Below are 27576 nucleotides of genomic sequence, written 5' to 3'. Positions count from 1 at the left end.
TCCAATGGCCTCCACAGTCACCAGATCTCAGTCCAATAGAGCACCTTTGGGATGTGGTGGAACGGGAGATTCTCATCATGGATGTGCAGCCGACAAATCTGCAGCAACTGTGTGATGTCATCATGTCAATATGGACCAAAATCTCTGAGGAATGTTTCCAGCACCTTGTTGAATTTATGCCACCAAGAATTAAGGCAGTTCCGAAGGCACGGTGTACCTAATAAAGTGGCCAGTAGGTGTATATTTTCATATTGTCACCATGTAGCTGTGTAGACCTCAGGAAGAATAGCTGCTGCAGTGCAAAAGCTAATAAGGATCTTAATAATCAAACAACACAGGCTCACCTAGCCTGCAGGTTGCCATGGAGACCCAGCAGGATGCGGTGGGCGTTGCGGTGAAAGTCCAGCAGAGCAGTGACCAGAGCTGCCAGACGACCGAGCTGATCGACCTAAAAGAGGAAGCTTCACCATTTAAGTAACTTATTCAAACACTTCCTTCACCAGTTTATTATCGTCAGACTCACGTCGCTCTGCAGCAGCATAAACATGCTCCTCTCTGCCAGCTCTTTGGACGTGATGAACTTGTCCCAGGCCTGTTGGATCTCCTCCGTCGGGACTTTCCCTCTTCGTCTCCTCTTGTAGTCAAAGTCCAGCCGTCGACCGTTCAGCTTCTTCAGCTGGAACTGAGGAGCCAATCAGAACAGAGATCAGAGACACAGTTACTGAAAACTTGGACAGAAATTTTCATTTAGAATCTGAACAGTTTCTTTTTTTTCAAGTATATTTAACATATGATGATTAAAATTGTGTTAAAGTAGGGACAAAAATGTGAACTTGCATCTCATTGAATTTCAAAGTAGTTTTGAAACACACTAGATGGTGAAACCTTCAATCTCAGAAAAGAAAAGGAACTTCAGGTTTTTTGTGTGTGTGTTCTGCAGAGTCCTGATAAACATGAACCCCCTCTCACCTTGATCTCCTTCAGCTCTGAGTTGTGGAGCTCCTGCAGAGGATCGATGAAGGTGCGTTTGACGTTGACATCCAGAGTGTCCCTGGCCTGAGCAACCTGCTGCAGAGCTTCACCCACCCCAGTCAGAGCACCGCCTGAATAGGACGAGGACCGACCAGAGGATTAAAACAGAGGACGAGAGCAGGATGAATAAACAAAGATAAAACAAGAGAAGCAGAAACAGAATCAAAAACAAACACAAACATTTCCCTGTTTTGTTTAAGTTGCACATCTCTGCAGATCTCTCAGATCGCTGAGGACTGAATTTTTCCACAAAGGCCAACAGATTTGTGCTGATTAGTCACAGTCTAAAATAAATGCAGTCCAGTAACAATCTCCACTGAAATGCTGTGAACAAACAGTATTTATATTTGCACAAACAGGCCTTGAATAAAACCTTTAAATATAGTTTTAAAAAACTAAAAACAAAGGCCAAGTTATCATCTATAAGAACATCTTTAAATTACAGAGCTCCTCCAAAATAAAAGCAGAGATAAATACAAGATAAAACTATATTTTGTAATAAAACAGTTTAAAAAAGCAACTAAAACAACAACATTAAAGCAGATTAAAGTTTAAAACAAGTTCAAATCTGAGTGTATGACAGTTTTATAAATGCCTTTATCTGGCATTTTAATTTATTTAAATCCTTCAGAGATTTTGGTCTCAGAAAGAAGCCTGCGTTGCACATCTTAACTGTGTACTTCCTAACTTTCTCACAGGACTGATTATGTATTGTAAGACTTTTAAGAAAAGAATGTGTGACAGAAGCAATTTAAAGCAAACTTTAAAAAACATTTACAGATTTCCAGGATGATATCAGGCCTCATTCTCAATGTGTGCTTCATCTTTAATATCACATCTTCTGACTGTTGCCATAGAAACAGTGTTTAAGCCGATATCATACCAAATTCAGAAGCAGGTCCGAGCTCCTGGCCGTAGTGTGACATGCAGTCTCCCAGCACGCCCTCTGTCTGCGGGTAACCCACCGTCCTGCCCTGACCTCGAATCCTGGACATGGTGTTGAGCATGCTCAGTTTGGCTCTGTCAGCTGTGGAAACACGAAGACAGACACGTCATGAAGGAACACAACATGGTCATACTGCAATATCTTAACTGATTTCGTTTTTAAATGTAATTTTAAGCACTCTGAAGTGCCTTTCTCTGAAATGTGTTGAACACATAAACTTGTCTTCTATCTTTAACGAACACTGGACAGTAAGAATTTATTATATAATTTACTTGGACATAAAAACTTGTTTCTATTCTTTTTCTCTGACTGTGATGTTTGAACTTCACTCTGCAGAGCTTGTTTCACTTTATTCTCTGGGCTCACTTCACATCTCCCTTTAATGTACCTGCAGGGATTTATGACATCACAACTAATCTAACACCTACGGACAATTTAGAGTCACCAATTAACCTGCATGTCTTTGGACTGTGGGAGGAAGCTGGAGTACCTGGACATGGAGAGAACTCTGCACAGAAGGGCTCCCCCACCCTGGATTTAAACTGGGAACCCTCTTGCTTTGAGGCGACAATGCTAACCACTGAACCACCATGCCACCCTGCGTACACCTGCAGTGTTTGTTACCTGGGTTTGGTTGAAGGAACTCTATAGTTTTGGACAGCAGCTCCACCAGCAGACACTGGATGACTTCAACACTCTGACAGAGAGAAACAGAGAGGTGAAGCAGTCAGTCAGTTCTGATCAGATGGAGGACGGATGTCTCTATGAGCACAGTGATGATGAGCTGTATTCACAGTTTTACCTTCTCCATCTTCAGGAAGTCTTCGTCCATCTTTGTTCCCTCAGCTCCCATCAGACGCTCGTTCAGCAGCTGCAGGACGAGACCAGGAAGTCATGTTAGCAGTAGATATCAGAGATAACTGCGGTAATAGTCAGGGGCGTAGCAACAGATTCTGGACCCTGTGCATGAACAGCCTCTGTGGGCCACCCGCCCTTCCTCTCTTCATCCATGTGTCTCTCACACACCTTTTGATTTTTTTTTTTTTTTTTTACAAAGACTATTTGCTTTCTTTCCCTTTCCTTTCTCTCATTCTTCCTCTCTTGTATTTTGTTTCCCCTCCTTCCTTTGGGATCGATAAAACAGCATACGTTGATGCTCCAGCAGCACAAGCAGACACATACACCCTGTTCCTTCCAAAATTAATGTGTGTACATGGGTTTTTAAAACGCAGGTCGACGTCACAGACAGGCCGAAGGAACAGGTAAACAGTAGACACCACTATGAGACAGCAACACGGAGGAAAGAAAACACAATGGTTGTTACTTCTTTTTATCTCTTACTTCCTCAATCTGTCTTTCAAACTCAGTGCAGACTAATTTGGATCGATATTCGAGAGCTGCTTGGGCGGACACGACAGTGTTTTGTGACGGTGCGTCATTGCATCTCGCTAATGAAGGGACTAAACTTAAGACGTTTACCTGGATGTTATGTTTCCATCAATGCCGACTGGAGCTGGAGGCAAAGATATAGATACAGCCGGAGATAAAGATATCAGAAATGTGTTGCATCTAGTTAATACACATGGGAACAAAACTACATTTTGATATTAGATTAAACGTTCACATTGTTTTGTTAACCAACTCTGTCATGGCTCTGGTTGCCAAAACTCCACAACATGAATTCAGTCACATTCGGTAAATCACCTTATTTAGGAAAACACTTGTGTGCACTGAAATGTATATATTTACAGATGAGACCTTAACTTTTCATTTGCTGCTGGTTAGAATATTCTAACATGAATTATGCCAGAGACATATGCCAGAGAGTGAAAAGTGTGCCAACCAACCCTAGTCTGCCCTATTTTCCTGATCACACTTAAGCTACACAGATATCATGTTAACTTTACAGTGTGGTACTGGTACTTTTATAGTAAAAGGTCATAATATTTCCACCACCACTGGCTTTAAGTTGCAGATTTGGCTGAACAGCAACAGTATTGTTGTCTTGTTGTAACAGTATCAGTGGTAGTGTATAGCAGCAGTAGTGATATCAGTATGCTAGTTGTCCTTACAGTAGCAGCTGATGGTAATACTGGTAGTGTTACTGGTAATAGTCAGCAGTACCCAGTACTAGCAGCAGCAGTAGCAGCAGTAGTAGTAGTAGGCTATCTAACAAGGTAAACAACAACAGCACCAGGTTGAAGACAGCAGGTGTCCAGGTCTGCACAGAAATTAAAATGTCTTCTTGTCATTTATCATAAAAGCTCTGATGGATCCTGAACTGATGGATTAATGGAGATGTGATGGATCGATACTGAACTAATAGTGATGTGATGGATCGATACTAATGTGTACCAGCAGGCCCTGTGTCGCAGTAAAACCACAAAGGACAGATTGAACCCAGATATTAATCCCATCCTCCGCAACATTTCATAAATCAACAGTCCCGTTTATCCCGGCTCGGCCCGGGTTGTCCCGGTTACCTGGCTGGCTTTGTGGAGCTGCTTCTTCATCCCGGACACCGACATCTTCACCGGCGGACCGGACACAAACACCGGCCAGCCGGAGATCAGCGTAGAGGCCGCCGTTTACCGACAGGATCCATCCCGTCTGAGATGCTCCGTCCCCCCGCAGAGACTCACTGCACCGAGCCGCTCCGCCCCTCCGGCTGCTGGAAACACCGGGACCGCTTTTATTTTCATCTCCTATTTTTAATTAAAAAGATAAAATAAGGTTTATAGTTATTACTTTCATTATTATGGGTTTATGTACAGGCACGCATATAGGTTTATTACACGGTATTTTTATATATATATATATATATATATAGTGATTTATTTTTAAAACATATATGAACTGTGTATTGTTATTATTATTATTATTATTATTATTATTATTATTGTTATTATTATTATGTCTTTAGGTATTTTTATATAAATTATTGTTTTGTTAGTATTTTTTTCTAAAATTAATAAACATTAACGTTTATTCTGAAAGGGTTGATTATTATTATCATTATTATTATTATTATTATTATTATCATTACTTAATATTTACAGGGGTTCCTTAGAAAACCTTTTAATTATAAATATTATCAGAAATATCAGAAAAATATAGAAATATTATATATAAATATTTATTATTATCTTATTATAGGAATGTATGTTTGGTTTGTGACATGTATCAGCCTCTGGAATATATTATTTCAGTATTTTTTTTTTTTTTTATAGGCCTACAGATGTATATCCTGTATGCTACAGCTGCTTCCCCCTTAACACTATTTTACTGCTATTTTGTTATATTTTATACACATATATTTTTACTTATCATGTTTTAATATTAATTAATATTGAATTAAATAAAATTAATGTGGAATATTTTTGTTTTTTTCCCTAATCGTATTATGGCACTCTTTCATGCTACACTGACGTTTAATCTGGTTTAATATTTCTTACATGAGGTTTCTTGGTCGTACTTCATTTCCCATGATCAGTAGTATCTGACTGTCACGTGACTGTCACTGAACGTCACATGCCAACATGGCTACTGCAGTCTCCAGCGAACATTTCGACAACTTGCAGCTTCTTCTGAAGGTATTCGTCCTTATTATTGACACTTTTAAAACTCTCAGCGTTTAAAATAAAACTATCGCTATTGTTTCATGTTTTAGTTGTTCGATTAATAATGTTTAATATTAATAAAACGTTTAAATTAGCCTGTTAGCATCAGTGTTTCTGATTCAGTTCAGAACCGCTGCATTAAAAGCAGGATGTAAAACACTTGACACTTTACTTTTAACCGTCAAACAGAGTTTATTCTTTATTTTTTAGATTGTTTTGTTACATATAAAATGTTGTTTATTATAATAATTTAACTGTCAGATCATGTAATTCTTGTTTTTGGATTTGTATATGTTTGAGGTTGTGCTCTGACTCCCCTGTTGGGTAATTTAATCTACAGCAATGCATCATATTCTATAAGATCATAATGTTTGTAGCGTAGCTGACCAACAGTCCAGTAATCATTTTCATTATTCAACAAAAATCAAACTGAAAAAAGCAGAAAAACTTCACACCTGAGGAGCTGTTGGAGAGCTGGTTGGTCCAGCGGTCACAAGACCACAACGTCTCCAGCTGGGCTCATGTTGTTGTTGTTGTTGTTGTTGTTGATTCTAAGTTGTTGTTGTTGTCTCCTGAGGCGCCGTCTAAAGATGCAGTGAGGGACGTTTGTGTTCAGAGTCACAGAGGTCCAAGTCGTCGGCTGGCAGAGACCACAGCAGCCACACTGAGCATCCCTGCAGCGCAGGCTGCTCAGGTAACACGCACGCACCCTCACCTGAAGGTTCACTCAGATCTGTGTTCAAACCTGTTGAGCCCAAAAAAAAGTCCCTATGTGAAGAACTGTTTTTGGACAACACAATAAACATATCAAACCTCTGTGTGTGTGTGTGTGTGTTTGTGTGTGTGTGTGTGTCCTCCAGCTGGTCCAGTCCCTCCACGTTCTGTCTCACCACGTCCTCTTCTACAACCTCAGCTCTCCGGAGCAGATCCTCGAGCTCTTCCCCGACTCGTTCCACTCCAGTCTGAAGAACCTGATCACCAAGATCCTGCTGGAGAACAGGTCAGCAGCACAAACAGGATGAGTTGATGAGCCACACGTTAATACAAAAGAGCCTCCGTACCTATACCACAAATGCTTCACTTAGTAAATGACCCAATTATCTTTTGTAGATTGGATTATCCAGTAATGCTTTTTTTAAGGTTCATAATTTGTAATTTCCGAAAATGTAATTTGGCACAAATTTAAGGAAGGAAAATATCTCACTTGATTCTTCATTAGAAACTTTTCTTTATATATTTGTTGAATTTTATGTTTCTTTTTTGGCAAATTCCTCATTTTCAATCAAAAAAATAAAATTAACATTTTCTTAAATTAAAAACTAATTTTATAGACCTTTCTAGGAAGTTACACAGAAATGACAGACATGGAAAATAAAGTGTTATTGATTATCCCTCTTCCTATTGGCTGGTTGAATATGATGTAACTACAGGCTGTAATGACATCACACGTCTCTCTCTGATGTTTTTCAGTCCAACATGGAGAACAGAAGCTCTCAGTAATCAGAGTGAGTCGACTCTACATTCATGTTTCATCTACTTTATGTAACCTGTGTGTGTGTTTTAGGCTCTAACCTGTGTGTGTGTGTGTGTGTGTGTGTGTAGTCTCTCTACCCCAGCTGAAGGAGTTGGACTGGAGAGTCGACATGGTGACCAGCTCAGACTCACTTAGTCGGATGTCCGTCCCGACCTGCCTCGTTCAGCTCAAGGTGGGTACCAATGTGAAACACAACATCCAGGCACTGACGTCATGTGACTATGTGAAGCTCTCTGGGCTGCGTGTTTGTATGAAAGGTGCTCCATGAACCAAGTTGTGTGTCTGACCTGTTTGTTCTCAGATGGAGGACTCGTGTCCATCAGCAGTCGGGGAGTCGGTTTCCACAGTGACGGTGGAGCTGAGCCGGGAGTCTCTGGACACCATACTGGACGGACTGGGACGCATCAGAGACCAGCTGTCTGTGGTCGCCGGGAAATAAGGACTCTTAGTTGATTGGCTCGTTCATATGGTGACATCACAGCTCAGAGTCAAAGGACAGTTTTCACAGACTGAAGCCGCCTGTCGCTTTTATTTTGTACCAACGTCAAAGATCGTTATGATTTCATTCCTCATAACTTTGATTATTTCATGTTTTCTGCTCAAAGTTACTCTGATCTGAACGAATTAACGAGTTCCTTATTCAGTCTGTGTTTACAGAAATAACTGATTTATTGTCTCATTCAGTTTGTAAAAATACAAAATATTTGTTAGTTAAAACTGTAAAATAAATATTACTTTGTAATTCTATGTCATTTTATTTAGTTTTTAATTTTTTTTCTCCAGACCAATAAAGAATTGAAATCTTTTTACATGTGGACATTTTGTACATTGAATTAAAATAAATAATTAATGGTCCAAGCATGAATATTAAAATAACTGCTGTGTCATTTATATTGCCCTGAAACTGCAGATATTTGTTGAAGATTATTCTTTTTTTTAACATCCACTAATATTGAGAGAAAAAAAAACTTCTTTGTAACACTTACAATGTATTTTTTTCATTATAAATACTGTAAATATTTGATTTGTTTTATAATATTAGCTAACTTCTGACAAAACCATAAGACTTTGAGCCTCGTCTAACAGTCATAATTTTACTCATTCTTTTAAATTAACAACTGTTATCAAAGTGAGAAAAGACGCAACAGGTCAAACAACTCTCTCTGATATTTAAGTGTATTGTATGTAAGTTAAAAATGATGTGAAGTGATTTAGACTGTGTTGATTGCACAGTTGTAAATGATGTTAAAGTGGAGTCTATTTACTATATAAAGACAGTTTCAACATGTTCGATTATTTAGAATAGTGATATTTATTTATTTATTTATTCATTTTCTCGAGTGCCCCAGGGATGAGTCCTAAAACCTGGAGATGAGTTAACATTTTGGTACTCAGATCCCTCGTCTTGAAGTCAGTGGGTTTTTGGTTAGGTGTCTGAAATAAGGTCTGTGATCAGCACAAGCTGAGGAGACTTTAACATTTTGTTCTATGGCATAAAATACCTCAGTAAATACCCTACTCATGAATTTAAAGCTTTTATGTGTCCTAAATGAGGCGACAAAGCTTATTTCCTGCAATAATCCAAAATCCAATGGAAAAATCCCATTGGTTTTTGACAAGGGAGCCAGGGCGACGCTAACTTCCGGATTGGCCAAAGAAAAAGCGTCATCCCTGGAGCACTCTATAAACAATACAATTAATTAATAATACTAACAATTTAAAAAAAACAATACAGATAGTCAGAAAAAGGCCTGAAGTAAAGAAATGTATCTTAATTGATGCTAATCTGTTATAAACTATACTAACATTAGCTGTTAACTCACTAGCTAGTGAGTAGAAAACATTCAAAAAGACATGACAGTGATGTAACAAAACTTTTTAACACAGAATATATATATAGATATACCTTGTGTTTAGAGTGCATGAAAAAAATTAAAACTCACCTGGAAGAAAACATGAATGTTTTTAGTCCCATTTAGAACATGAGGGAGTGGTGCACTTCAGCCTCTTGTGGCCAAAAGGAGTATTACAACAGCTATCACTTTAAAAAAACAACTTTTTTTCTCTGTTTCACAGTTGGAAATTTTTTTTTTAAGGAATTTAGAAAGATTATCCTGTCAAAACATTTTTAAACACAGGAGAGAAAACAATTTAGATCAGACTTAGAAAATGGATCACCCTAACTGTTTTTCCTCATTTGCCTCTCAGGGCCTCCGTACTGAGCAGACTAATTTGAAGAACGTATTTACAGCAAAACAGGATCATGTGACGTCTCCATCATCACCACAACACATCCCGTGAAATTCAGACACACAATCAGAAACAATGAGCATTTTTGTCATCTGAGTATTTATTCTGTCAATTCATAAACTGAACACAGTTTAATACTCTTAAATCAAATACTGGACAGAATCTTTGGAAAAATCCCACAGCTTAATTTTAAAAAAATACATTCATAAAATAGAAAAAAATCCTTCACATTTATATTGACACATTAGCCCTAATGTATGACCATTTAAGTAAATATTAAATAAACAAATACATAAATAAATGTGCCTGTAAAATTAATAAATATGGCTATGAAATCCTAAAATAAATTAATAAGGCAATAAAATAATAATAATTATCAATAAAAGTAGTCCTTTCAAAAATGGCCTTTAAAAAATGAAAATAAAAACCTATTTATTTATTCAATTATATTGACTAATTTATGTATTTACATTTATTTATATATATATATTATTGCCTCATATTTACTTTTCAGGATGATTTCATACCCATATCATTCATTTATGTATTTATATATTTAATATTGACTCACATTCCACATGAGTTTGAACTCAGAAGTTATTAACACTACTGTAAGGATCAATTATTGACTGATCAGGACTCACTGGTGGTTGCAAATCCCAAAAGTGTTCCCACACTTTAACAGACTGTTATGACTCTAATATTTCATCTTCTTCTTTTTAATCAAACCTTCCTCCTTCACAAGGAGACGTTAAAGTGTCTGAATAACAGTTATAATGTACCGTCCAACACTGATGACATCACAAAGATCAACACTGATCAATCATTTACATTCATTATTAAAGCTGAAATACAAAATGATCTGCAGCATCAAAATACACCAAAGTTAAAGAACCAAAACTCTTCATTTTATCCCTGAAATACTGTGTGTGTTATTTTTCCATAAATTCCATGAATTGTTAATTTAGATTAAAAAAAATTAGAGTTAGTTTTGTGGGGTTTTATTCTTTGCTTGATTCATGGAGGCTCTGGTTAAAAATCTCTGTATGTGTGTATGTGTGTGTCCTCAGGATGTTGGTAGGACTTTAATCCCGTCCATGTCCAGCTCCACTGAGTGAACACTGAAGTCTCCCAGACCCTAAAAGAAACCAACCAGATTCTGTATTTTTCTGTGTTCTGTTATGAAATGTATTTATTGTATTAATGTTTCACCATGGTAAATGGTGTATGTGATCCTGAGTTTCGTAACTTACCGGTGTGTTGTGGAGGACCTGCAGCACTGCCTGCTGCTGTCGAGGCTCCCGGGTCAGCAGGTAGAGGAAGCCCCCACCTCCGGCCCCAGCCAGGCTCTGACCGAGGACCAGCGGCCTCAGGGCGTCCATCATGGCCCTCACTGACGCCGGCTCACAGCCAGGAGCCATCAGCTTCTTCTGCTGCCACGAGCGGTCAAGACACAGACCCAGTCTGGACAGAGAACCTGAGGGGAGTGGGAGATAATTCTAGAGAAGGACAGACATTCCCTATGTGCTCCTCCCGACCTCACACCTCTGATCAGCCAACAAAACTAAATGCACCTTCCACTAACAAATAATTACCACGCTCACTTAGGAGACTGGGAGTGGATACCACTTCATACCTTCGGCACAGCTTGTAATGTGTCATCTTTTGTGACAGAGCATCTTTGGTTGTATTTCTGTATGTGACAGATAACTAAGGATGTCCTGAAAGTAAAATTTGAACTCTGGTATTAACTTTGTTCTGATGTATTAAAGGGACAGTGTGTAAGATTTAGGGGGATTTAGTGGCATCTAGTGGTGAGGACTGCAGATTGCAACTAGGTTAAACTTCTCCCGGTTAAAATACCTTCAGTGTTCAGTTTCAGATTCAGACAACTTTATTCATCCCACCAGAGCCAATTTGTTTGAACAGCTTGCCTCGCACACATACTATAAAATACAGTAACATGTAGTCACATAAACAGATAAGAAATAAATCTTTGCTCGGGAGGTTTTAAGCCGGGGCTGAATTAGGCTCTGGGACAATCTGTCCAAGAAAATCAGGTCAGCCGAGTCAGTGATCTCTTAATAGTCCCTTCTTAAAACATACTTTTATCCTGATTGTACTAAAATTTTTAAGTTAATTTAAACTGTCTTTTATTTCCTTAGTTTTTATATACCTTAAATACCTAGTGCTTTTTATCAGTTCTTTTAAAAGTTGTTGTTTTTATGTCTTGTCTGTTTTAATTATTGACATGTAAAGCACTTTATAAATAAAGATTATGATCGTTACATGATTGTAGTGTTTTAAACCCTTTGTTAATTTGTTTTTTGTGTATGAACCTAGTTCTATCGATTTAATTGTATGGAGCTGGTGTATTTATACACATATATATAAACCCTGTTGTGGTAAAGGCTCTCACCGTCTGAACAGGCTTTAGCACATTCCTCTGAGTTGGCCACCAGCTGCTGGGCGTTCTGGACCATCGACGGCAAACGGCTGTACCAGCTACGAACTACATCCTGTAGACAAAACCACAATCATCAGTTCATACATTAGTATTATAAAATAGCTGCTTAAATATCAGATGTTTTTAGTCGGCATACTGACTGGTCTGAGTACTCCAGTGTGAACACAATACACACTTAAAACCTTGTTGTAATCAGCGTGCAGTCTAGTTTTATTTTGGAGTCAAAATAAAAGACTCCATGTGGACACAGACAGTGAGACTACAGACTGATAGACAGACGGACGGACCTGCAGCAGGTTGCGAGCCAGGCGAGTTTTTCCGGTGTACACCAGCAGGAGGTGCTGCTCCAGAGAAACCAGGAAGTCCTCTGGAAGACTGAGACGTTCCACCTCCACCTGCAGCGGCAGAGATGCTCTGGAGCGTCCCACCTTGATTCCACCCACCAGACCTCCCACCTGATCCTGCCAGCCTCCACCTGCAGTAGGAGAAGTTTAGCCAATCAGAGAGAGGCAGCAGATGAGGTTTTGTCTCAGGACATGATCTAATAACTAAAGATGTACCTGTGGTGAGAATCTGCTCCAGGTAGAGGACGGCGTGGATGAGAGAGTCTGTGTCGTAGGTTCGACCGGTGCACCTGTAGACTGCGGCTAACAGCGCCCCCGCCAGGATACTGCTGGTACCTGCAGGACAAGAACTGATCAACCTCTGACCTCCTGATGTTTTCCTTTTATTATGATTGACCCCTGATAGACATTTAGACTCAAGATCAATTACATCATAATGTTACCAAAAAAAAACTGTAGCTGAACTATCTTAACTGTTACAAAAGAAAATATTTATGGTTTCAAATCTGTTCTGAAATGTGATGACATTTAAATAAATGTCTTTTTCTTAAGACAGAAACATGATAAACACAAAATCACTTTAATTTTTTTTTCTATATTTATTTCTTTATAGTTTCAAAGCAACAGTGTGTGGTTTGTCTGTTCTGGGCTACTGTACAAACATGGCGGTGCAACATGGCAATCTCCACAGATGAGGACCAGCTCTCTATGTAGATATAAATGGCTCATTAAAAGGTAACGAAAACACAGCGATTCTAATTTTCAGGTGATTATACACTAAAGACACATACTTGTTATATTACATTCCATATCTGCCAATATATCCCCCTAAATCCTGCACACTGGACATTTAAAAGTGTGACAGTTAATGTTTCTTACCCAGTCCAGATCCAGTGGGCAGCACCGACCAGCTGTGGAGCTCCACCCCTCCTTCCCACCGCTGCATCAGCTGATCCCCCAGAGCATGCTGGGAGGAGAGAGACACCAAACCACTGCACACACACACTGCCTTCAGCAGCGCTCCTATAACACACACATACACACACCCATATATGAGCATGAACACACAGGAAAACTTCCTCTGAACCTGTTGTAGTCCTTTAATCTGTACCAGGTGCGTGAGGCTGACAGTAGTCCCTCAGGTCATCCAGGCTGTCACAAACCGTCTCCGTGGAAACGCCACTGTCACGCCCTCCAGTGTGACTGACCAGCACGAGGCGGGGCTCTCTGATGCGTCGAGCCCGGGCACCAATAGGACGCTTCCCATCAACTTTCACTGCGACGTTGGTCACAGAGCCGCCGTGCTCAAAGGCAATGGGCGGCGTGTCGCTCCAGCCACCTGAAACATGAAGATGCTGCTGAGTTTACAACAGGTGAAGGATGTGATTACAGTGTTTAACTACTCGTCAGTGGAAACAGTTACACTGTAAATCAACTGGAGCGTTCAAGAGCTGATATCTGATCAGGAAAGACGAGATGAAAGACAAAAAGACGAAAGACAAACTACAAAAAATCCTTCAAAATATACTTCTGGTGGTATATACTATATACCAGTGGTTCCCAACTGGTCCCGCCACGGGGTCCAGGTTGTTCCTTAGTTCAAGGTCCACACAGATTTATACACTCAGCTCCATATTTGTGTTTGGCCATGTCATCAAGCTTGCTGTCTCTGTGGGGTAGCTGTTTGTTGGTCACTAACTCTACAGAAGGAAACAGCACCTCAAAATAACTGCATTATTTTTTTGCATAACTGCAAATAAACTGCAGAGCACAAACACCAAAGTTATGTTTAAGGTAATTTAAAAAACTAGAAAAGGTATTCACATCCATCACTTGTGTAAAAGCACCAAAACCACACTGGACCTTTAAATAGAATGAAATTATTATTTTCCATAGACTCACCTGCCAGGTCAAGTCTGGCTGGACACTCCACTTCCTGCCACTCCTCAAGGGGCGGGACCTCACCCTGGCCAATGGAGATAAACCTCTGCGATGACATCACAGCTTGTCGTAGGAGCACCTGTCCAGCACCTTCGTAGTGCCGCGCCGCCCGAACCAGCAGGTCGGGCCTGTAGGGGGCAGTCACAGTAAAACACAGGTCATCTAACATCATTAAAGTCCTGACAGAAAACCAGGTGAGTGTGACGCTCACCTGCTCAGCCAATGAGCTCTCTGCATAGCCAGGGCGTTGACCCCGCCCCTCAGGTCACCCTCCTCTAACAGGAGGTAGGCGGAGCTCCAGGTCTCGTTAGCAGCTGGCCCGCTCCTCAGGCCTCCCTTCCCCCCCGCCATGCAAACCAACACATCAGCAATACAGGAGAGGCAGCGAGCGGCCACACCCAGCTCTGCACCTGACCCCACCCCTGACTCCGCCTCCTGCATCCTGCTACCTGCTGCAACTGGAAGAAAAGAGGAGAAACAGGAAGTTAATCAAATAAATAAACACAAAATAAAGTTCAAAAACAGATTTCTGAGTAAATAAAATAGAAGATAAAATAATAAATAGTAATAAAACATGGCATGAACATAACAGAAGTATTTTTTTGTATATTTGTTTTGAAAACTTTAAATAAAGTTGATCATTATTGTTGTTAATGTTGTGACTCACTGCTGTCGAGCGTCTCCAGCAGCGCCCCTTGTTGGCCTCCCAGCACCGCAGCCCTGAAGCAAGGCAGCAGGCAGACGTCTGAGCGACTCCTGAGAGCATCCATCACTCTCCTCCTCCCTGCCAGGAACAGTAACTCCTCCCTCCACCGCAGCTCCGCCTCCTGGCAGGTGAGCGACATCACCTCCTTCAGAGAGAGCCTCCACGCCTCCCTCCACCTCCGCAGGCAGCCGGCACCACCCAGCAGCCAGCCGACACCTCCCTCCAGACCCACAGCACCGTCTCTGGGGTGGAGGACGGGGAAGAGTCGGGCCTCCAGGAGGGAGCGCTGTTCTCCTCTCACCCACAACTCCTCCGGCCTGAGAGGAGAGGAGAGGAGAGGAGAGGAGAGGAGAGGAGAGGAGAGGAGAGGAGAGGAGAGGGGACATGTTGAAGAAACATCTTTTCATTTCTGTTAATGTGAAATAATATTTTAGTATAAATAAAAAAAAAAATAAGTACATATTTCAAAATATAATAAAATAAAATAAGTTAAAATAAAATAAAATACAATAAAATACAATAGAATAAAATAAAATTAAATAAGTTAAAATAAAATAAATAAGATAAGATAAAATAAAACAGAATAAAATAGAATAAAATAAAATAAGATAAAATACAATAAAAGTAAAAATTAAACAATAATAATAATTTTTACTATTTGTTTGGCTTTTTCTTCTGTTCTACATTTTATTTTAAAAGATACTTTACCAGGTAACTCCTGGATGTTTATTTGTGCTGAAAATACATAAATTAATATTTATCTTATGGCGTGTTGAATGAAAATAGGTAGAGTCTTACTGGATTCCTGTTCTGCTGAAGAAGAGACTCCATCTCTGGTTCAGGAAGGAGGCGCTGCTGTCATCACAGGAGACCTGAGGCGGAGGAGATTCCATCACATCCTTGTGTCTCAGTTCTCTGATTTTCTGAAATTTACTACAAAAATATTCAATTCATGGTCCAGAACCTGTTTTATTTGAACACTAATTTATTTTCTTTAAGTGTCTTTCGATTTAATACCTTTAATTTTGTGGGTTGTGACTTAATTTCACCTGGTTTTATATCAGAATCAGGTTTATTGTCAAGAAGGTTTTCAAGGAATTAGTCTTGTCGTTTGGTGCTTAACAATAAAGAAAATAAAGTGTTAAAAGCAAGGTAATGTAACAGTCATGAAACAAAGAATTGAAAAACTGATAACAATTTTAAATAGAAAATATGTACAACATATCTGTTCTTTTAACGAAGAGCTGAACAGTTTTGTACAGGACTGTGCAAAAGTTCACAGTATAAAGTATAGAGTATATGTATAATGTGCAGTGATGATAATAATCCAAAAGATGTGTGTTAATGCAACACACTGTGACAGATGAGGAGACTTTAATTTATATTGTCTTTTATCTCACGTTTTCCCCTTTACTTCTTTTTGTAGCTTCTATTTTGAAAAGTAAAGGAAATGAAAAATAAAGTTTTCTTGCTGAAAGCCTCTTTAAAAAGCAGTTAAATAAATTAAATGTTAAATAAAGTATGGAGTATGGAGTTAAATATGAGAGTTAAAGTTCATGCTTGACCTCGGACACAGATGAAAAAAAAATCTACCTGACTAAAGGTCCACTTACTTGCTTCTTTCAGTGCTTTTAACAGCAGCTCAGTCTTCTTCAGTGGACGAAGACCATCACATGAGTTTAATTTTTGTTTCTTTTTACCTCCAGGTCGTCCTGTGCTCCCGTCACCGTGTACACGTTCAGCTTCAGCTCCCCCACCGTTATTCGATGTTCCTGGATGATGATGTCATCGGCCAGCTGCAGCTGCCTAATACACTGTGATGTCATCAACTCCAGACCCGACAGTAAACAACCAGACGGGACCTCCAGAGGACCCTGATGGAGAGGTCAAAGGTCACAACTACGGTGAGATAAAACCAGTAGTGGAGGTGGAGATCCTTTACTGCAGTAAAAGTGGGAATACCACAGTGTAAGAATACTACGAGCAAAAGTGTTGCACTGAAAATGTTCCTTCAGTAAAAGTATGTAAATATAATCAAGCTTCCTCCTGCGTGGTGATACGTTTGGTGGGTATAGTTGGGAGGAAAGAAAATAGTTCCAACATGAAACTGCTCACAACAAGGTGTGTGGATTATCTTTAATAACCAGGTCATGATTTCTAGAAAGACACACTGCTGTTGAGTTTTTAAAATGTATTTTTAGGCGCTTTGAGCACCACAAGCCGAGTGCCTTCTAATTCCATTATATTAGAGAGAAGGCAGTTGATATCTCCAACACTGGGCAACTCACACCAAAACTGTTTAGACTGAATAACAGCACTACAGGTAAGATGAAAAATATGTAGTTTTGATTTTGGGGTGAACTGTCCCTTTAAAGCTGCATTTGAACAGCAGCAAACTCTCCTGACCTGCAGGTGACAGTGTTGCACCACCGCTCCAGTCGCCACGGTAACGTCTCCCTCCAGGACGCTGTTGATCACTCGCCCTCCTTCATCCACCTGGCTCTCTTTCTGAAACAGGAAACAGGAAGTCAGGTAAGAACTGACTGGGGATGTCGTAATGTGGCAATGCACACTGAAGAACAGGAAGTGTCTCACCTGGATGTGAGACAGAGTGTTTTTGTCCGTCCAATCACGGCTCAGTCGCTCCACGTGATGCTTCCCAAACAGGGTCAGGTAGTCATAGCGACCGCCGGGGACGTAAACTGTCAGAGTGAGAGCAGAGATGAGAGTCTCATCAGGGAATAAAACAAATAAAGGTTCATTATAACCTTCAGGATTTATGACATCACAACTAGAGTAGCCAATCAGGGTCCAGCGTAAAATTAAAAGCCTCCAAGTAACAAACACTGAGACTTCACAGTGAGGAACATCTGAGATCCTCTACTGGAGAAAAACTAGTGATACCACAGTGTAGAAATTCACATTCCTCCACTGCATAAAGGGACAGGTGGAGACACCCACCCAGACTGAGTGGAGCTCCTCTCAGGATCCTCCACAGCTCCGTCCTGCCGCTTCTCACCATCGCTCCCTGTGGTCCAACAACTGAACTGCAGCCTGCTCTCTCTCCGCTCACAAACTGATCCTGAGTCAGATCTGAGCAGAGACACTTCAACATGTCCAGGAACAGAGAAACCTGGGGAACGATGAGGAGGAAAATGAAAGGATGAGAGAGGAAGACTGTTTCAGATCAGCTGTCCAACAAGAAATTAATTAATGACTGCACTGATACATCAATATAATCTCAATATGTATTTAAGACACACAACATGTAAATTAAAAAACAAACACAAGAATCAAAACAGGAATCTACTGTCCCTTTTTTCTACATGATCAGTTAACAGACAGACAGATACCTGGAGGGGCGGAGCTCCAGAGTCCAGGCCCAGGTAGGTGCAGCCGTCCAGAGGAGGAGTGACGTGAGTCTGCAGCAGCTTCTCTGATACAGACTTGCTGAAGAAGACTGGACCCGACACCTGCACACACACACACATTATTATTATGTCTGCAACCAGATCAAGCTGAGATTAAACATGATCAAATATGACTTCTGCAGGAATTTCAATCAAGTTTTGGTATTATCAGACTAGATTTTTGTTTCACAGGTTATCATTTGCAGATTATCCTGTAATCTCGAGAAAATAAAAGTCATTTTCCTCGTGATAATTTCCCCAAATGCCTCCCCAAAAAACAATTTCACCCCCCTGCGACACCCAACAGGATAAGCAGTTACGAAAAATGAATGACTGAACACTTATTCGATGTTGACTTAAAAGTCATTCCATAGATTTGGGGTGGACTGATAATAAAACAGATAAAATAAATCAGTATTTAAAATAAAGCAGCTTCAGCAGATGTCCTCAGTACCTGCTATCTTTATTGGTTGTACTGGAAAGCAGGACTCACCAGTGGCACTTTCCCATCAGGCATCACAGCCTGTTGAATCTGCTCCTTTGTTCCCTTGTAGATGATGTCTCTGACCCGACCCTGGGGGACAAAACAAACGCACCTTCAGTCTGGTGTCATTCAGTGACAGTGAATAGCACAGAAAAGTGATTAAACATAATTCAAAGTGTTTCACTCTGGAGTAAAAACTGTAAATAAAATAAAGGATAAAAAGAAGTGAGTTTAAGTAAAGTGAGTACCTGTTGGTCGGACAGGTAGACGCCGTGATTGGCTGCGTAGGAGACGTTGCCTGGCAACGCCAAAACCCGAACACCTGAGAAACCCTCCCAGGACAAAACTACACAGACAGCAGACAGTTCTGACATGTATCTCTGATATAACTGTCACTGAGGTTAATCATTGATGTAGTGTAAAATTATTAGTGCTACTATTTTATATAGACTGAGAGCCAATTTATATCCATGAATGATACAGATTAGCAGTATGTTTGATTTAATTTAATTCATAAAAGATATCTGCCAGACAATCAGAAAATATGTATTTTCAATGCCATGGTAAAACTGCAGCAATGATCAGTTATAACACTCCAACTTCGGTAAGTTATATTTTAACAAGCTCACCAAAGTCCTGAGGGATGCTGAGGATCATGTCTGTGCTGCAGACCCAAACACCAGGAGGGGAACCAGGACAGATTTGGGTACTGAGGCAGTCCAGCAGCAGGTCCAGGCAACACAGCGGAGCCTGGACTCTCTGGTCGTGTTTCTCTGAAGGCAGCCAGCAGAACGCTCTGCTGCAGGAGCTCCAGGGGAAGTCACGACCCTGCAGCAGGAAAACAAAACATGAGCACAGACTGAAGAGGACAAAACAACATCTGGAGGAGTAAAGGTGCTGCTGCTGGACTCACTGTGTGGAGGATGAGGATGTGAGCGTCATCCAAGACGTCAGCTGTCACCACCTGAGGAAGAGCGCGACAGGGAATAGTTAAAACATTTGATCCTTCTCTTTGTTGGACATCACAGTGAACTCAATATCTTTAAGTAATCATGTGTTGCAGTGTGATCAGTCGGAGCTGTGTGAACTCACAGTGTATCCTGCTCTGTTGCTCAGGTGTTCAGCAGCGACCAGCAGAGCGTTCAGCGTTGCCCCTCCGCTGCCCAGTGGCTCCTGGCGGTCCCGCACGGTCAAAACCAACGCACCCTGAGAGATGGAGCCACGCTGCTGCCGCAACTCCAGCTCTGAAAAACACACACAAACTGTCTGTTTAAACTGTATGTAACATTTCGGTAATGCTCTTCTAACGTCGGTATAATCTTTTAAAGGTAGTTCAGGAATGTTGCAGCCAAAACATATTTTAAAATAGGAAAAACATAATCTGAATGTTCCAGCAGCTATAATCAACTGTTGGGTAAATATACTGTAAACATAAAACGACACATTAAAGGTCCAGCGTGTAGGATTCAGAGGTGTCTAGCGGGGACGTTGCAGGTTGCAACCAACTGAAACTTTTACCGCGTGACAAGCAACTACTGAGGCTGATGTGAAAATGCAAAAACTCAGTTGGCCCTGTCGAGAGCCAGTGTTTGGTTTGACCATCCTGGGCTACTGTAAAAACTACATGGTGGACTCAGTAAAGGAGGACCCGCTCTGTAGGCTATGACTTGAGAACCGGAGGGTCGTCAGTCCCCATGTGGACCAAGTATGGAGCGTGGACTGGTAGCTGGAGAGGCATTAGTTCACCTCCTGGGCACCACCAAAGTGCCCCGAGCAAGGCACCTAACCTCCAACCGCACAGCCCACCCGTCCAAGGCAGCGCATTATATTTTCTTCTTCTATCCTCCTCTAATCCAGTGACAGCTGTCTATACATTCATGGGTACTCTGCAAACAGGAGTTGCTCACAAATCATTAAGCTCACTTTGAATGGAGACTGTTATGACTGAGTGTAGAGTAATATAGGCTAAAAAACTGTACCTTCTTGAAGCTGTAATTCAAAACAAGTCTACCTTGAAACAGTCAAGTCCATGTGAACAATGGAACAGGTTTTTCTAGCTCCCATCGCTCCTCTCGTTAAAATACAGCTGTTCTCACAAGCACAGTACTCTGCAGTACTCCTGGTTATAAACTGTAAAACTGACGGAGTGTCCCTTTAAATGTTTATAAAGTTCACTAATCTGTTGCATCTATTGTTGTGTCAAAAACCATCCAGCCACAAACCAAAGTGAAATACATTGTAGTTCATTTTAAGCAGCAGTGTTTGACATGTTTGATATTTATCCAGCAGCAATGGAAGAAGTACTCAGATCTTTTATTGAAGGCAAGTTTTGATCCACGACTTTTACTTGTAACAGAGTATTTCTACCCCAGGGTATTTCTACTTCAGTAAAAGTACAAAGGCATCTGCATTAAATTACACTGAAAGCACCAAAAGTAAAAAATACTTCTGATAAAGAATGGCCCGCCTTATAACAATATACATTACATTATTGAATTATAATTATTGACGCATTCATGTGCTCATCACTTTAATGTTGCAGGTGATAAATGAGACGCTCATTTTAATTACTTTACATACTGCTGAGTAGATTAATCTATAATAATACATCATCATTTGTCAGCAGACTGTGAAGAATTAGTTATATTTGGTATTAATCTGTAAAAAAATATATTAAGTAAATATGATGCAGTAAAAAAGTTGAGTAGAAATGTAAATTAGCATAACATTTAAGTACTCAAGTACTCAGTACCTCGAAATTGTATGTAAGTACAGTTGAATACTAGATATGCTGTGTTACATAATTAAACTAACATTTTACATTTTTCCAACTTTCAGATGAAATAAATTGTTGATGTTTGAGACATATATTTACCTAATAAATGCTTTAAAAATAATTTAAATGCAATATATTTCAAATATTTTTCATCTAAAAAGGGTATTTAACCGATTTTAACACATAAATACATTCAAATAAAATAATAATAATAATTCTGTCCATCAGCGTCTAAAGTTCAAAGATCGTATACAAACCACATGATCATCTCTTCTCTGGAAGGAGTGGATCATCTTGTCTACAGTGAACTAAACGTCAAAGATCGTACAGAGGAACAAGATGACCCTCACCTCTCTGGAAGGAATAGACGCTGTCTTTGTGTTGGCAGGTCAGAACCACCACCGTCCACCTGAACCCGCCGCGGTCAGACATCTTTCTGACGGCTCCCAGCTGATTATGAACCAGTTACACCAGTTCACAGCTCTTAACTGACACTACAGTTAAACCATTACCGGACAGGATGGATCACGTCTGACAGCGGACAAACACGGGCAGCAGGGCGGAATTAGCCGAGCAGGACACCGGAGAAAAGTAAACTAAAGGACCCAAAGCAGTTTAACCTGCTGGAGACGATAAATCAAATTCACTAAACGATTTGCAGGAGCTAAATTTACACAGCGGTGCTATTTTCTGACTGTTTACTCGCCACGTTAGCTTAGCTTTGACCGCGCGAGCTTCCGTAGCCTACAGACGTTTGATTTTAACCTTTGGATCTTTCGACGAGGCGGTGAGCTAATGGATAAACGCAATAAAACCGTGTTAAGCTAGTTAGCTGCTTTGTGGAGAGTTACGTGAACGTTAAAGAGATTTTAAGAGCAATCTCGTTGAAAATTATTGTTTATATGAAGCGTCATATTCTAATAAATCAATCTACCACAGACTGAATGATCTCTTAGGGTCCTAAATGAGGTCTACTTAATATCAGTGCCGGGACATCCCGGCAGGGCGGAGCCTGCGCTAAAAACAGGAGCCTTGTGATCAGATTCTCAAATAGGGGTGGAGGACATACTCAGAGCTTTTACTCAAGTTAAACTAGTAATCCTACATGGATAAATACTCTATTACAAGTAAAAGTCCTACTTTAAAAAATTAATTCAAGTACAGAAGTACTACAAACTAAATGTACTTAAAGTACTCATCATGCAGAACAGTTGCCCCTGTCAGTGTTATATTATTCTGTATTAAATTACTGGATAATCAGATTACTAATACTGATGCATGTATGTTTAAATGGCATTTTACTACTGTAGTTTATCAAGATGGAGCTAATCTTAACTCATTTATATATGTTTGGTAGTTTAATCTATAAATGCACTGCAGTAACATGTAAATATTTACCCGAGATGTAGTGGAGTAGAAATATAAAGTGGGATAAAATACCAGATACAATAAATAGAGCACTTCATCTTATTTACAAAAAGCTTAGTTTTTATTTAATTGAGGAAGTGATTTTACTCATAGACTTATTTTTGTGAGGTCCAACCAGGAATCAAGTCAACTCAGTTTGTTTTATATAACCCAAAATCACAAATTTGTCACTATGGAGGCCTCCTGCAGTTACTCTTTATACATTAATATAGTTATGGGAAGGTCCATGTTCAGATTTATCAGTTGTAATTGTTTTTTATTTATTTTCTGAATCAAGACTGAACCAGGACAGGGTTCATCTTTGCTCCTCCAGTATGACCATGTTGAGTTTAGACAGGGGTGTCAAACTCATTTAAGTTCGTGGGCCGGACCACTGAAACCACTTCATAATAACCTATAATCAACAACCCCTTCAAATGTTTCCCTTTCAGTAGTGTAAAGAAGTACAAGCACATTCTGAAAATGTTCATCCATTTACAAAATCAATGATGAACAGCCTGCAAATCTTGAGAAAAATTCAACGATATGTCAGTTTTTCCTCAGTCAGTCTACTATGCATTTTTTTTCTAAATTTTTCAAGCTGTTGGAGAAGCAGATGAGGTCACCCCCTGCCTTAATATCCATTTCTAACCTGAGGTTTTATCAGTGCCTCAGCAACAGGGCTCCACCCATTTTAAAATAGAAGTCTGATATTGTATTGAAACTGCTAGTCAACGATATTTTGCAAAATGTTCAATATCCTTAAATACGACCACAGCAGGTATTGGTTATTTCAGAGAACTGTATTCAGCACAGGATGGAAAAGCCTCTGAGGCAGCATTTTACATGAAGTGCAGTGCATCAGCATTAGGTGTGCAAAGTCACCTAGTGGGCCACATTGGATCCTTTGGTAGGAGTTTCTCGTTTTATTTTTTTAAGAAAATATTTATACAAATCGTAGCCTCTCAGATATCAGGCTTTGTCCCTGTTTTTCCTTCATCATATGATAAACTGAATATCTTTGGGTTTTACCTGATGGTCAAATGAAATGCGGAATTATATGAATTCACTTTAAGAGAAATAAATTCACTATTTTTGGACATTTCATAAACAAATAACCTTCAGATTTATTAATAATGAAAATAGCCTGGATCTTGTTTTCAAACCCAAAGCAAACATTTGTTTAAAGCAACACATCAGAGCTGAAACTGCAGGTTAAAAACATTAAAAAAAAGTTTAATGAACTATACAAATTGAATTCAGCAATAATTATATACAGATGTACATTAGGATCCCATGAAGCAAATCTGGAGGCAGAAATTGAACTGACAGTCAGAAATATTAATTCATCATCTTCATTCATCGTCCTCCTCGTCCTCAGCAGGCAGCGGTCGGGACCTGCACACAGCAAAATAAAACAATCGATTCATCAGACAACTATGGTCGATTAATTTACTATACAAAAAGCAAAACGGCTTAATACCTGAATTCGTTCATTATAAAAACATTTCAACAAAACACCAACATAAAAATGCTAATTTTACATTTACGATCCAATTCAGAAAAACTTATGACCAAACATTTGGTTCCTCTTTTCAGTACACAAAGGTTCAATCAGTTATTTTACAGATTATTTATGTGTAACTTGAAACCTCTGAGATTTGACAGTAGATGAGTCCTTAAAAACATAAAAATCTCTTGTTTTAGCTTAAACACAAATCTGTGATCAAATGCAACATGCGACAAACTCAATCTAATTTTACAAATGCAACAATTAGTCAATTAAAAGACATATTTTGATAATTTAACATTTATTTTCAAGCAAAAACAACCATTCTCAGATTTGCTCTCCTCGCATAAAAAATGCTGCATTTCTTGGTCATATTTGAAAGTAAATTGGACAAAATCTATCAGCAACTAATGTTAACAACCATTAGGTGCAGCACTAATTATTTCTTGAGCGAAGTGGATTTTAATATCATCACATTGCTAGTGGCGTTAAAAAAAAAAAGAAAGTCACAAGATGCAAATTTCCACTGACGGAATTCACCAGAAAAGATCTTTTTAACTCTTCAAACTATTTTCATAATTAGCCGATTACTTTTCAAGCACAACTGCCCAGATCTCTTTGGTTGCAGCTTCTTAAATGTGAATATTTACTGTGTTTGTCTTCCATTAAAATTTACCGAGTGTTTTGGGGTTTTGCGCTGTTAGTTGGACAAAACGAGCAACTTTTAAATGTCACCTTGGTTATGTAAGACTCTCCTCATGCTATTTTAATTCATTATTTAATTGGGGGGAAAAAACAGTGTACTGATTAACCAGTAATAAGAAAGTGTTTGAGTTGTCTTCAGAAGAACAGTGCACCAATGTATCCTAATACAGTGTTAACATACTTCCGGCTGGCCTTTGACACGCCGCTGCCTCCGGCCTCTTCACCATCCTCTACCTCCTGAGGCATCTGGTTCTCCTTCTCAATCTTCCTCGGGGGGCCACCGAAGAAGTCTCCGATGCCCTTCTGCCAGGTCGGTGTGGGACGCGGACACACAGGGTTACCACCTGCATATTTATTCTTTGCTGTGAATTAAAAACATCAAAATGTCAGTATCAACTCCATCATATCAGGCACTGTGTATACACCGAGTGTGATGTTGTCAGGGGTGGAGGTGGTTGCAGTGACCTACCAGGTGTGGCTGACTGGCTGCAGGAGGCGGAGGAATTGGCTGTGCTGGAGCCCAGAGACTTCCGGGGTGCAGCCGCTGCAACAGCTGCAAATACAATCACATGGGATTGCAATGTTAAAAACATCAAAGGATAAAACTGGATCCAGTAGAGCCATGTCATCAAACAATATATCAGCTAAGATGACACTTGAATGCATCATGTGGGGGAACTGGATTGTGCAAGAGTTAGAGAGTAAAAGAAAAGCAGAGTACTGTTTGTTTTAGTGACTGAATAAAGTGGGCTTTTAAGAGTCTGTTCACAAGACAAAAAGAAGCCACAGTGTGAAATTGTTCGTCAGTGTCTGTATGTGGCCATTGGCACAATAAATAGACACTAAAATGAGTTTTTACACTCAATGATACCTGAACCAAGTTTTAAAGTTATGTTCTTATTAATTAGAGTGATGAACAGTGGGTGGATTGTATGCCGAATTTACCAGAAAACATCGTGGATAAAAAAGATATTGTGCAATATGCTCTTTTACATATCTGCCATCAATAATTAACAAGAATGCGTAAAATTACGCAACTTTTTTAAAGGGGTTTGGTTTGACGTCCGCACAAAGCGCTCTACGGCGCTCAAAACTGGCGCCACTTTGCAGAAAGAAGGCACTAACTTCTGGAAAAGGTCAAGTAAGTGTCATCTCGTCAGACTTATCTAAACATTGAAAGGAAAGTACGATGTTTAAAAACGGTACCACGTCTTTAAACAGTCTTTTAAAATAATCTCTTCGGCTGTGTAGGAGGAACCATGAACTCAGCGTCAGTGTTGGCGGGAGGCTGTTGGTCTGAAGACTGGTCCTGGATTTAACTTACTTACATGTGCCTACTATGTTGACACACTAATATGTATGTTATTAAATAACTTATTAGCATTTATGTCAAAGAAATGTTCGCGGTAAACATTTATGACAGTCTGCCCGCTCTGTCTTGAGATGTAACGTTAGTCTAGCGTTCCCAGCCCGCCAGACTCCCTAACAAAACAGACACACCTACGCACACATTAGCTTTTTTATGCTAAATTCGTAATAAATATCTGCGATATGTTACTGTACCTTTTCTGTATGTTGCGGGAACGCTGTCGGCTTTAGTCCTCACCATGTTGGTAGCGACCTGAATAGTCAAATGATGTTTCAACACCAGCTACACTGACTGAGTGAACACGGTGAACAGTCCCGCCTTGGTTTAAAAAGAACAGCGGATGGGGCGGGAGATTTCTTCTTCTGTTCCTTTAATTCTGACAGTGATGACACAATGCTGACCTCCTCAGGTGGATGGGTGTAATTACAGCCTTTATGGTAAAGGTAAATCACAGTAACACACTGCAGCATGAGCTTCCCAGTTTTCTGTATTTTCAATGCACTACCAGTCTACCACAGTATTATATTAAATATTTTATTCTATTTCATATATATTATATTTAATTCCAATATTTTAACCGCTCCAACAACCAAAAGTAAAAGTACTTATTATGCAAAATGGCCCATTTCTGAAAATGGATGACATAATTAAATCATAAGTATTGATGCAGAAATGTGTTCATCACTTTAATGTGCAGCTGGTAAAGATGGAGCTCATTTTAATTAATTATTTTATTTTATTTTATTTTAGTTCATCTATTTTATGAACATCAACACAAAATAACAAATACAAAAAACCCCCAAAACAAATACATTAACACAAACAGCACAGACTAAACAAAAGCACAGCATTGTCCCTGCAGTCTTCGTAATATTAATCATTCAAAAGTCCATCAGCACAGCAGCGATCATACAAGAAGTCATCAGATGACCTATTCAAGCCCGTAAGCAAGGGAAAAAATCCCTCTGGCACAGTCAAAGCAAAAGAAGCAAGAGCCCATTATTCCTACCATCTTAACTACTAGTGTTAACATTGTAACATAATGCACATTTTTATTTCTATTTTATTGAAATTA

The 27576-nt window shown here is 39.6% G+C and overlaps 4 protein-coding genes across 4 annotated transcripts in view; 1 reads left to right on the top strand and 3 right to left on the bottom strand.

Moving 5' to 3' along the window:
• Window positions 1-4598, bottom strand: part of sh3gl3b (SH3-domain GRB2-like 3b) — a 7009-nt gene extending 2411 nt beyond the window's left edge. The window contains exons 1-7 of the mRNA XM_050073845.1: window positions 4462-4598; window positions 2781-2849; window positions 2603-2675; window positions 1916-2059; window positions 970-1103; window positions 524-682; window positions 345-448 (exon numbers count right to left, since the gene is read on the bottom strand). Coding sequence (XP_049929802.1) covers window positions 345-448; window positions 524-682; window positions 970-1103; window positions 1916-2059; window positions 2603-2675; window positions 2781-2849; window positions 4462-4506 — 728 coding nt within the window. The 5' untranslated portion in view covers window positions 4507-4598. The remainder of the gene's footprint in view (window positions 1-344; window positions 449-523; window positions 683-969; window positions 1104-1915; window positions 2060-2602; window positions 2676-2780; window positions 2850-4461) is intronic.
• An 872-nt stretch (window positions 4599-5470) lies between these two features.
• On the top strand, window positions 5471-8008 carry commd9 (COMM domain containing 9). The gene is made up of 6 exons (XM_050073858.1): window positions 5471-5571; window positions 6176-6292; window positions 6459-6598; window positions 7069-7103; window positions 7201-7304; window positions 7434-8008. Exons 1-6 carry the CDS (start codon window positions 5518-5520, stop codon window positions 7569-7571), a joined length of 588 nt encoding a protein of 195 aa, XP_049929815.1. The 5' UTR covers window positions 5471-5517; the 3' UTR covers window positions 7572-8008.
• Window positions 8009-9521: 1513 nt separating this feature from the next.
• On the bottom strand, window positions 9522-22234 carry LOC126408316 (L-fucose kinase). Its single transcript, XM_050073806.1, has 22 exons — window positions 21861-22234; window positions 19827-19978; window positions 19648-19698; window positions 19364-19562; window positions 18983-19080; window positions 18744-18824; window positions 18194-18313; window positions 17802-17973; window positions 17436-17542; window positions 17247-17348; window positions 16541-16714; window positions 15639-15712; window positions 14802-15157; window positions 14346-14592; window positions 14096-14262; window positions 13305-13532; window positions 13073-13216; window positions 12410-12529; window positions 12137-12324; window positions 11802-11901; window positions 10636-10859; window positions 9522-10520 (listed from the first exon to the last, which is right to left on the bottom strand). The coding sequence occupies exons 1-22, from the start codon at window positions 21940-21942 to the stop codon at window positions 10449-10451; spliced, it is 3258 nt and encodes a 1085-aa protein (XP_049929763.1). The 5' UTR covers window positions 21943-22234; the 3' UTR covers window positions 9522-10448.
• Window positions 22235-24132: 1898 nt separating this feature from the next.
• pclaf (PCNA clamp associated factor) lies at window positions 24133-26840 on the bottom strand. Its single transcript, XM_050073872.1, has 4 exons — window positions 26696-26840; window positions 25602-25685; window positions 25314-25494; window positions 24133-24315 (listed from the first exon to the last, which is right to left on the bottom strand). Exons 1-4 carry the CDS (start codon window positions 26739-26741, stop codon window positions 24273-24275), a joined length of 354 nt encoding a protein of 117 aa, XP_049929829.1. The 5' UTR covers window positions 26742-26840; the 3' UTR covers window positions 24133-24272.
• Between the last annotated feature and the right edge of the window lie 736 nt (window positions 26841-27576).

This window comes from Epinephelus moara, chromosome 20 (genome assembly GCF_006386435.1).
Source record: "Epinephelus moara isolate mb chromosome 20, YSFRI_EMoa_1.0, whole genome shotgun sequence".
NCBI classification, from domain to species: Eukaryota; Metazoa; Chordata; class Actinopteri; order Perciformes; family Serranidae; genus Epinephelus; species Epinephelus moara.
The sequence above is the reverse complement of the archived record's forward strand: the minus strand, read 5'-3'. Positions and strand labels throughout refer to the sequence as shown.